Genomic DNA, 10,695 nt, shown 5'->3' with positions numbered 1-10,695 from the left:
TGGTCTGTAGTTCTTTTTGGTGGGATCCTTGTCTGGTTTTGGGATCAAGGTGATGCTGGCCTCATAAAATGAGTTTGGAAGTTTTCCTTCCATTTCTATTTTTTGGAACAGTTTCAGGAGAATAGGAATTAGTTCTTCTTTAAATGTTTGGTAGAATTCCCCTGGGAAGCCGTCTGGCCCTGGGCTTTTGTTTGTTTGGAGATTTTTGATGCCTGTTTCAATCTCCTTACTGGTTATGGGCCTGTTCAGGTTTTCTATTTCTTCCTGGTTCAGTTGTGGTAGTTTATATGTCTCTAGGAATGCATCCATTTCTTCCAGATTGTCAAATTTGTTGGCGTAGAGTTGCTCCTAGTATGTTCTTATAATTGTCTGTATTTCTTTGGTGTTAGTTGTGATCTCTCCTCTTTCATTCATGATTTTATTGATTTTGGGTCCTTTCTCTTTTCTTTTTGATGAGTCTGGCCAGGGGTTTATCAATCTCATTGATTCTTTCAAGGATCCAGCTCCTAGTTTCATTGATTTTTTCTATTGGTTTTTTTTTTTTTTTTTTTTTTTTTTTTTTTTGGTTTCTATTTCATTGATTTCTGCTCTGATCTTTAGGATTTCTCTTCTCCTGCTGGGTTTAGGGTTTCTTTCTTGTTCTTTCTCTAGCTCCTTTAGGTGTAGGGTTAGGTTGTGTACTTGAGACCTTTCTTGTTTCTTGAGAAAGGCTTGTATCACTACATATTTTCCTCTCAGGACTGCCTTTGCTGTGTCCCACAGATTTTGAACCGTTGCGTTTTCATTATCATTTGTTTCCATGAATTTTTTCAATTCTTCTTTAATTTCCTGGTTAACCCATTCATTCTTTAGAAGGATGCTGTTTAGTCTCCATGTAATTGGGTTCTTTCCAGCTTTCCTCTTGTGATTGAGTTCTAGCTTCAGAGCATTGTGGTCTGAAAATATGCAGGGAATGATCCTAATCTTTTGATACCGGTTGAGACCTAATTTGTGACCCAGGATATGATCTATTCTGGAGAAGGTTCCATGTGCACTAGAGAAGAATGTGTATTCTGTTGCTTTGGGATGAAATGTTCTGGATATATCTGTGATGTCCATCTGGTCCAGTGTGTCATTTAAGGCCTTTATTTCCCTGTTGATCTTTTGCTTGGATGATCTGTCCATTTCAGTGAGGGGAGTGTTCAAGTCTCCTACTATTATAGTATTATTATTGATGTGTTTCTTTGATTTTGTTATTAATTGGTTGATATAGTTGGCTGCTCCCACGTTAGGGGCATAGATATTTAAAATGGTTAGAGCTTCTTGTTGGACAGACCCTTTGAGTATGACATAGTGTCCTTCCTCATCTCTTATTATAGTATTTGGCTTAAAATCTAATTGTTCTGATATAAGGATTGCCACCCTAGCTTTCTTCTGATGCCCATTGGCATGGTAAATTGTTTTCCGCCCCCTCACTTTAAATCTGGAGGTGTCTTCGCGTCTAAAATGAGTTTCTTGTAGGCAACATATTGATGGGTTTTGGTTTTTTATCCATTCTGATACCCTGTGTCTTTTTTCCATTTGTTTCTTTTCTAGAATTTCTGTTTCTCTTGAATAACTGATCTCTTCATGTACCATAATCTAACCTATATTGTAAAATCTTTAACATATTGGTAACAGATGCTATAAAGTCCTTGCCTGCTAGTTACAACTGTGTTCTCAGTAAATTAGTTTGTATTGACTGTGGTTTCTCTTGATTATGGGCCCCATTTTACTTCTTGTTAGTATTCTTGTAATTGTTTTATTGTGTATTAGACATTATGGGAAAAACTTGTAGAGGACAAAGTATAATTTAGTTACTTAGTCTTCAGAAAGCACAAGCCTGTTACTCTCCTTGGCATTCAAAGTGAGATGTTGATCTTTTTATTCCTCCTAGACTTGAGTTGAGCTTTAGGGTTGGCTTCAGCTTTAATTGGATTGAGTTCACTTTTGACTAACACAACTTCCAACTTCCCTCATCATAGCCAACTAATAGCGAGTCAATATTGAATTGGGAGAAGTTGGGACTGAAGTTTTTTTTACATTTTTGCTTCATCTTTGGAGCCCACTCTATCAGGGCCGTGGAACCCAAGTGCCATAAGAATGTGTTGGCCTATATAAGTTCTCTATCTTTCCAGCCCTTCCTTGACTGCTGCTTTTTAGACAAAACTCAGAAGTGAGGCATAGTGGTCTGGGAAGGGATTGTTTGTCTGACTCATATATTTTTGTATTTGGGTGTCTTTCAGACTCCAGCCTGTTCCTCCAGCTCACATCAACGACTCAGGTCCAAGTGATTTCTCTTCATCTCCTCAAAGTTACTGCACCATGGCAAGCCAACACTTTCCTCAGTGGATGATCAGAGCTCACTGCCAGGTAAGGAAGCTGCCAGACCTTTATGCTCACTTATAAAGAGAATATTTCTTTTTGGATTTCTGGTCATTAAGGCTTCCATGTAGGAAGGCTTCATGGGAAGTTGCACATGGTCTCATGATTAAATGGACCCCACACTTGTTTTAGTGGTCTCATGTTACTATCTTAAAATTCTTAATTTTTGGACTAGGGACTCTGCATTGGCACAAATGATATAGCCAGTCCTGCTTACTGACACCCACTGCTCTTCGCCAACCTCATAGAAAAGTAAGGTTTTTATATTGTCTGGGTTTCTTTTGTTGTTATTATGGAAGCATAGGTGTTTTGAATCCTTCTACATTATACTGATAGCAGAAGTCCATTTAATTTATACCTATCTCCTTTTAACATTTACCTTAGAGAACTTTGGAATTTTATATTGAAATTAGCTGGAACTTTCTCATGTAAGTTTCACTTCCATAATACTTTTTCTAATTTCCTTTATTTGAAACATGGGTAATATTTTAATGGATAAAGAAGATAGCATGTGTGTGTGTGTGCGTGCGTGCACACACACACACACACACACACAGGAATATTAAACAGCCATGAAAAGGATAAAATATTGCTATTTGCAACAACATGGATAGACCTAGAGGGTGTTATACTAAGTGAGATAAGTCAGACAGAGAATGATAAAAACTATGTAATTTCACTTATATGTGGGACTTAAAAGCAAAACAAATGAATGAACAAACAAAGCAGAATCAGGACTATAAAAATGGAGCACAAACTGATGGTTGCCAGAGTTAGGGGAATGTGCAAAATGGGTGAAGAATAGGAGGTATAGGCTTCTAACTGTAGAATGAATAAGCCACAGGAATAAAAGGTCCAGCATAGAGAATATAGTCAGTGATACTGTGATAGTGTTGTATGGTGATAGATGATAGTTACACTTGTGGTGAGCAGAGTATAACCTATAGAGTTGTTGAGTCACTATGTTGTATACCTGAAATTAATGTAATGTGTGTCAACTGTACTTAAATAAAAAAAGAATTTTTAAAGAGAAATGTGGGTATTATTTTTAGTGCTGTGTATTAGAAATGGTTTGATAATCCCCACAAGAAAAAAAAGGCAATATTTAGATTATTTTAATTAGTCTCTTTATAGTCCATGTATTTCAAAATATACTGATAGTTTCCTTCTAGCAAAACTACTACACTCACACTCACTCTCTCTGTATCCTGAACGTTTTTGTTTGTTTGTTTCTAAGCATACTCTGCACACCATCTTTCTTTTTTAAAGAGTTTATTTATTTATTTGACAGAGAGAGAGATCACAAGTAGGCAGAGAGGCAGGCAGAGACGGGGTGGGATGGAGGGGGGAAGCAGGCTCCCTGCTGAGTAGAGAGCCTGATGCGGGGCTTGATCCCAGGACCCTGAGATCATGACCTGAGCCAAAGGCAGAGGCTTTAACCCACTGAGCCACCCAGGCACCCCTGCACACCATCTCTTATTTCTTACCCTTCTCAATCTAGAGTCCCATGTTCTCCATTAAATTTTTTTGACAACTCTATGCAGCTTTGCTTCTGAACACTTATTTTTATAATGATTGTTACATATACCTTTTATTTTGTTGTTATCTATCTGCTTATATTCATCATCTATTTTAAACAATTTTACAGAATGAAATATTCTCTTCAGCCTCAAATGTATAGCTCTTTTTAAAAAATATGGTGATTTTGTAATCTTGATCATTTATATATTGATGTGAAATATGTGTTTAGTGTTTTAGTCTTTTCAGACATGTCATCATATCATTAGGATATTATATTGAGATATTCTGAATTTCTCTTATTTTTGCTGCCTTCTCGCTGGTTTTTCACTCTCTAGAAATGTTCTTATTATCCTTTTAAATAACACATTTCTCTGACATCTATCTACTCATTTATTCCTTAATTTATACACATTGCAAGTAGTTATGCACTAACTCTGAGCCAATCACTGTGTGAAATTTTGACAGTTCAGCAGTGATTATGCTATAGTTTCTATCCTCATATAGGTATGAATCTGCTGTGTGTTATCATATACAATCTTTGGGGGGAACAAGGAGGGCTTCCTAGAAAAAGTGACTTTTAATTTGACATTTAAAATAGGAGTTAAATAGGCCAAGCAGGAATTGGAGGGAGAGGGTTTGGAACAGGGAGCCTTCCAATCAGAAGAAAGAATGTTACATAGTCTCTAATACAAGGAAGAACAAGATGTGGTCTTGGATAAAATTAATTTGTCTAGTGAAAGAATATGTTTTCAACTTATGAGGGAACTACTAATAAAAATGGGAATATTATTTATTACACAGAAACATCCAAATATTTAAATTATTTTCACCATGTCACTAGTGTGGCCTTTTAAAGACGTCATTGGCAAGAGGGGCAAGTTACTATATTTTTGGCTCTGGATTAATTGTAGACACCATCCAAGGCAACCCAAAATGTCTCAGAACTGTTGTAGGAATTTGAAATGAGGGTATTCAACAGAATTCTTGTGGAATTTATTTCTAGGAGCAATATATGAGGGAAGCCTTTTACAGAATTTGGTTTGGAAGCCTGGGATTTAAACATTGATATCTCTACCTTTAGGGGCACCTGAGTGGCTCAGTGGGTTAAGCCACTGCCTTCGGCTCAGGTCATGATCTCAGGGTCCTGGGATCAAGTCCCGCATCAGGCTCTTTGCTCGGCCGGGAGCCAGCTTCCCTCTCTCTCTCTCTACCTGCCTCTCTGCCTACTTGTGATCTCTGTCAAATAAATAAATAAAATCTTTAAAAAATAAAATGAAATAAAATATACCACAAAAATGATATCTCTACCTTTCTGAAGTGCAGGGTCTTTATAAGGTGAATATTTTACAATGTCTTATGGCTCTGAAAATTATAACTTAAGTCTAGTATCATTTACTTAAGTAAATTGTATGTAAACATAAACAGTTTGATTTTATGTTAATTAGCAATATTGATTTTACTTCATTAGAAAACGCAAAAACCTCCAAGGAACATTGAAGAATTCTTAAAGTTTCAAAATTGGGTGAGTAGAACATCTATTTTATATGCCAACACATCTTTTAAAATATCAGTTGTGGAAGGGCACCTGGGTGGCTCAGTCATTTAAGCATCTGACTCTTGATTCCAGCTCAGGTCATGCTCTAAGGGTGGTGAAATCCATCAAGCCCCTGCTTGAGACTCTCTCTCTGCTTATCTCTTTATCTCTCTCTCGCCCCACTTCTCTATAAATAAATAATCAGTTGTGAAGATGTGGAAAGCTTTGAAAAGACTTTAAGAATAGAAATTCGGGGCGCCTGGGTGGCTCAGTGGGTTAAAGCCTCTGCCTTTGGCTCAGGTCATGATCCCAGGGTCCTGGGATCGAGCCCCACATTGGGCTCTCTGCTCAGCAGGGAGCCTGCTTCCTTCTCTCTCTCTCTCTCTCTTTCTCTCTCTACCTGCCTCCCTGCCTATTTGTGATCTCTGTCTGTCAAATAAATTTTTTAAAAATCTTTAAAAAAAAAGAATAGAAATTCAAAAACTACATTGAGTACCTATTACATGCCAACCACATGAATAATTAGAATATACTAGTTACTAAAAACAGGCAAAGATACCCCCTTGATGGAGCTGTCATTTTTTTTTTAGAAACAAGGCATATGATAAATGAGTAAAACAAAACAGAAACTAAAATATATTCTAAACTGCTTATGGCTCCCTGGAAAGCCTATCTATTTAATTTCCCTCTAAAATATAAAAGCAAATGTATGAATCTGCTTAGTGGTATAGGGGTTAAAAACAGAGGCTCTAGTGTCAGACTCTCCATGCTCAGATCCCAGCTCTACTACTAGCTAGCAGTAGACCAGTACCTGGAACCTACATGTTAGCTGTTTCTCATGTCTTATAGTTTATCTTTTGTCACATCATCTAAAGCTGTCTCATTTTGGCCAATTCCTACCATTTTTATCTTTCTTTTGTAATTTTTTTAAAGATTTTATTTATTTGACAGAGATCACAAGTAGGCAGAGAGGCAGGCAGAGAGAGAGAGGAAGGGAAGCAGGCTCCCCGCTGAGCAGAGAGCCCGATGTGGGGATCGATTCCAGGACCCCGGGATCATGACCTGAGCCGGAGGCAGAGGCTTTTAACCCACTGAGCCACGAGGTACTCCTCTTTCTTTTGTAATTTTAATATTTTATTCTCTCTTCTCCTATCTTTCTCCTCTTCCTCTTAAAGTTCTGTGTACTTTTTTTAAACCTTCAATCATTTCTCATTTATCGATTTGATCAATTCCCACATTTGCTTCCTGCTTCTTTCCCCTTTACTCCATCACCATTCTATTTCTATTTTTGTTTTTATAAAATTATTTTTTTAAAGATTTTATTTATTTGACAGATAGAGATCACAAGTAGACAGAGAGGCGGGCAAAGAGAGAGGAGGAAGCAGGCTCCCTGCTGAGCAGAGAGCCTGATGTGGGGCTTGACCCCAGGACCCTGAGATCATGACCTGAGCCGAAGGCAGTGGCTTAACCCACTGAGCCACCCAGGTGCCCCAAAAATATTTTTATATTTTATTTTTATAATGCCTTTTGTTCCACTAGTGTTGCACTACTATCAATTCTCTTACTTATCCTATCCATTCATTCATTTAATGATTTTTATTCACTACCACCCAGGTCCTAGGTATTGTTCTGGGCACTGGAGATACAATAGTGAACAAATCAGAGGGAAAATCCTTGCCATCATGGAATTAGCATCACCCTCCTTCTGTACTATTTTTCTTTATTGTCATCCTTTTTTTCCGTTCCGTTCTTTAGGTACTGAAGAATTGAATTCTTTCTTTATTTACACATCACATTTGATCTTCCTTGTTATTTATTTCATATTCTGTGTCTTGTTTTTCTGTTTTCATGTGACTTTTATCTAAGAATGCTTACTCAGATTCCTACTGTGATTTTATTCCACAGGATCAAAGATACTTAAGGATAGAATAATTATTTCAATCCCATTCTCTTTATTCAGGGAACAGCCTGTTTGTTGTCTGTCTGTTTATTCATCTATCCATTCATCCATCCATTGCAGTCGCTCCCTATATTAAAATTTAATATGAGGGAAGAAGAACTAAACGTCACTTCTTCTAACCCTAGTCATTCCTTGTATTTCTTACCCTTTTTTGGATACCTCAGCACTGTTTTTTAGGGCTTAGGACATGGGTAAAAACCTAACCATATATTCAGTAAACTAAATTTGTTTTCGAACTTCAGGGTCTCGCTGTGGCTACTCGGCTCCATCTCTGGTTGTGTACCAGTAGGCAATATTTTGTGCTTCTGCTACTGCCAGAGTTTAATTGCAGTAGTTAAAGTAAACATAACAAGTACATATCCAGCTCTTGCTTCACTGACCTTTTAAATAAGATAAATGTTTTCCTGAAGTTATCGCTGAAGACTATAGTGCAATAATGTAGAATTTAACTCTTCAGGGAACGGAAATTTCCTGTCCAATTCTTTTGTCTCTTTGTAATTGGAATATACTTGTTTTTAAATAAATATAATTACTGTGGACACTGGATGTTTAAACCCTAGCAGTGCTGATTTTGTCTCTGACATAATGAGTTCACTTCTGCCTGGCAGTTTATCTGCTTATTGGCTACTCCTGTTTAGCTTCCCTAGGTCTGGCTACAAAAGTTATTTTCAGATGATATTCTATTCAAGAAGCAACAGACTGAAGGCAAAATAGAAAGGAATAATAAAGGAAAGTAATTAGAGAAATGAAGGGGAAAGGCAGGTATGAGCTACTACAAGATCATCATTGGGTATCCATTTAATCATGCAGCCACAAAGAAGCCAGTAGAAGAATCAGGGCTAATTTACACATCACCTTCATCACATTAATGGCTTTGGGACACCAGTCAATCCCCTGATTACCTTGGGAAGGTACAGAATACAGGGTCTAATTAATTAGGCTTATAGGATTTCAGAATACTTTATTCATCTCATAATATATTTCAATCCTTTAGAAATAAGGATTGTGGTATCTTGAGCCTGGCATAAGGGATATATTTTCATAAATGTTTGTATGTATTGTAAAATCTTGTCAAATGACATTTCCATTTCAGCCTCTTTCCACTCTCCCAACACCCCTAACAATAGTAATGCGTGACCCATAAGGACTGTGTTTCCAAATGCAGCTGTCATTCTGACTTGACAATATTTGTCTCCAGGGATTGTTGTCCTGAGATCATATCTTATTCTTCTGAAGTCTTTGTACTTTTTGGCACATAATATCCAAATTTTAATGCAGGAAAACTTCTCCAAGTAGTTGTATCTTGTTTAAGGTACACATTTGTAGGATTTGGGAGATGGCACTTACGTACCAAAGTGTATTCTTTTTTCTAAAACGACAGAAGGACCTAGGTATTCTGTGGGAAAGTTTTCCAGAATTAAAAGCTGGTTATTATTTTAGGTACCTGTTATTATTAGAGAGCATAGTTCATAAATCAGACACATATGATGGAGACACATATGATGGGTTTAGGAAGCCATTAAATGGAGTAAAAGGCAGGTGGAATAAACCAAGGCATATTTATAATTCCTGATCTGCAGACTTTAGATTTATTCCCATTTAGCTAAATTCCCAGAGTATCTCACCCAAATTCCATTGAAGAGTTTTATTCTCCACAAATTTTCTACCATTACAGAGAAAATTCTTTTACTCATAAACCTTTAATTATGTAGGCTAACTTTGTTTGCTATTAGATGATTATATTAAAAGATAATCTTATATTTAGATTTACAAATATGGTTATGATTCCCCTTCCTTTCCTTTCATTTCCCTTTTTTTCCTTCCCTTCCTCTTTTTCCCTTCCTGAACAATTTAGTCCTAAAGCCATTTGGGGGCCCAAACAAGGCAGGGGTCCATATTTGCACTGGGGAGGAAAATATGCTGCAATCGCCCTAAGCAAACTATCTGAGCTATAAGAATAGTATTCATGTGACACCAAGGTGTCAGAGCTCAAAGGACTGAGATGGTAGCCACCTGAGGCTGGGGATGAAGTGTTTTTTCATGGAGGTGTGGAGGTACGCTGTGGCTTATATGGGAAGTCAGAGCCCAAGTAGGGGTAACAAAGGTGTCCCTACAGAATTGGCAGCCTAAGATTGGATATCAGAGTCGAAGCACGATGAAAAGGGCATCTACATATAAAAAAGAGGCTCGCAGTGGATGGGAGAGAGTGATCACCTGAAAAGATTGATCAAGTAAGTACGTACATTAAAGATCATGGCAACTAGATTTTTCACTGTTAGAGATGGTAATTGTAATATGGAAAAAGAGAAAACTAGGATGTTTGGAATTGGAATTTCAGGTTTCATTGTGAACTCATGGTTTTAAATATGTGGAGGTCAAGAAAAGACTGGGGAATTTTTAGACTGAAGGAGACTCAAGACATATGAAGCCCAAATGTAATCACGTGATACTGAACTAAATCCTTTTGCTATAAAGGGCATTACTGGTTTAGTTGATAAGATTTGACCAGAGTCTGAGACTTAGATAGGAACAATGTCTCAATGACAATTTCTTAATTCTGATGGTTATATTTTGATTATGTAGGAGAATGGTTTTGGTTTTAGGAAATACACAATAATGTATTCAAAGATGATGGGATATCAGTCATGTAACCAAATTATTTTCAGAAAAGTTTTTTGTAAAATATCTGAAACTTCTGAAGTTTATGATTATTTCACAATTTTTAAAATGCATTTAATGAAAAGTAATGCTGTGTTGTATAGTATGTTGGGCACCTGAAACTAATATAACATTATATGCCAATTATACTTCAATAATATAAAGAATGTAATCTGTGGAATTAAATCTCAATTTTTAGCTCATTGATTTAAAACTCTATTATTTAAATTCATTAAAAATGACTTGGGTTATATTCTCTCACATTTTTTGCAGGATTACTGGCCAAGGGAAATTCATTTTGGAAATAGTGATGAATGGTTACACACTGTGAAGAAAATAAAAGAAGATAGTTCATTTACTTCAATTTATACACATCTGTGGGGAACAGTCCCTCGAATACATGAGGCAGTCATGGCCATGGAGTCAAGATTAGGGGAATGTTCAGTCCTTTTGAAAAGCCATGCCTCTAAAATATTTGAGTGGAAGAGCGTAACTTTTGATACAAGTAAATCTTACTTTTATGAGCAAAGTAATGGTCAGTTGTGTGTGTCTGTGTGCATTCTCATAAAGAATAGAAATCCTAAGGTATAAAATATCAGAGAACATAAACATTATTTTA

General features: G+C 36.7%; 1 protein-coding gene across 1 annotated transcript in view; it reads left to right on the top strand.

The window, feature by feature from the left end:
* The first annotated feature begins 2,292 nt into the window (after nucleotides 1-2,292).
* Nucleotides 2,293-10,695, top strand: part of FAM227B (family with sequence similarity 227 member B) — a 201,520-nt gene continuing 193,117 nt past the window's right edge. Inside the window, exons 1-3 of the mRNA XM_046008116.1 lie at nucleotides 2,293-2,391; nucleotides 5,393-5,446; nucleotides 10,350-10,581. Of these exons, the coding sequence (XP_045864072.1) occupies nucleotides 2,344-2,391; nucleotides 5,393-5,446; nucleotides 10,350-10,581 (334 nt within the window). The 5' untranslated portion in view covers nucleotides 2,293-2,343. The remainder of the gene's footprint in view (nucleotides 2,392-5,392; nucleotides 5,447-10,349; nucleotides 10,582-10,695) is intronic.

This window comes from Meles meles, chromosome 6, assembly GCF_922984935.1.
Source record: "Meles meles chromosome 6, mMelMel3.1 paternal haplotype, whole genome shotgun sequence".
In the NCBI taxonomy this organism is placed as follows: domain Eukaryota; kingdom Metazoa; phylum Chordata; class Mammalia; order Carnivora; family Mustelidae; genus Meles; species Meles meles.
Note: the sequence above shows the minus strand (reverse complement) of the source record. Positions and strands in the feature narration are given on the sequence as shown.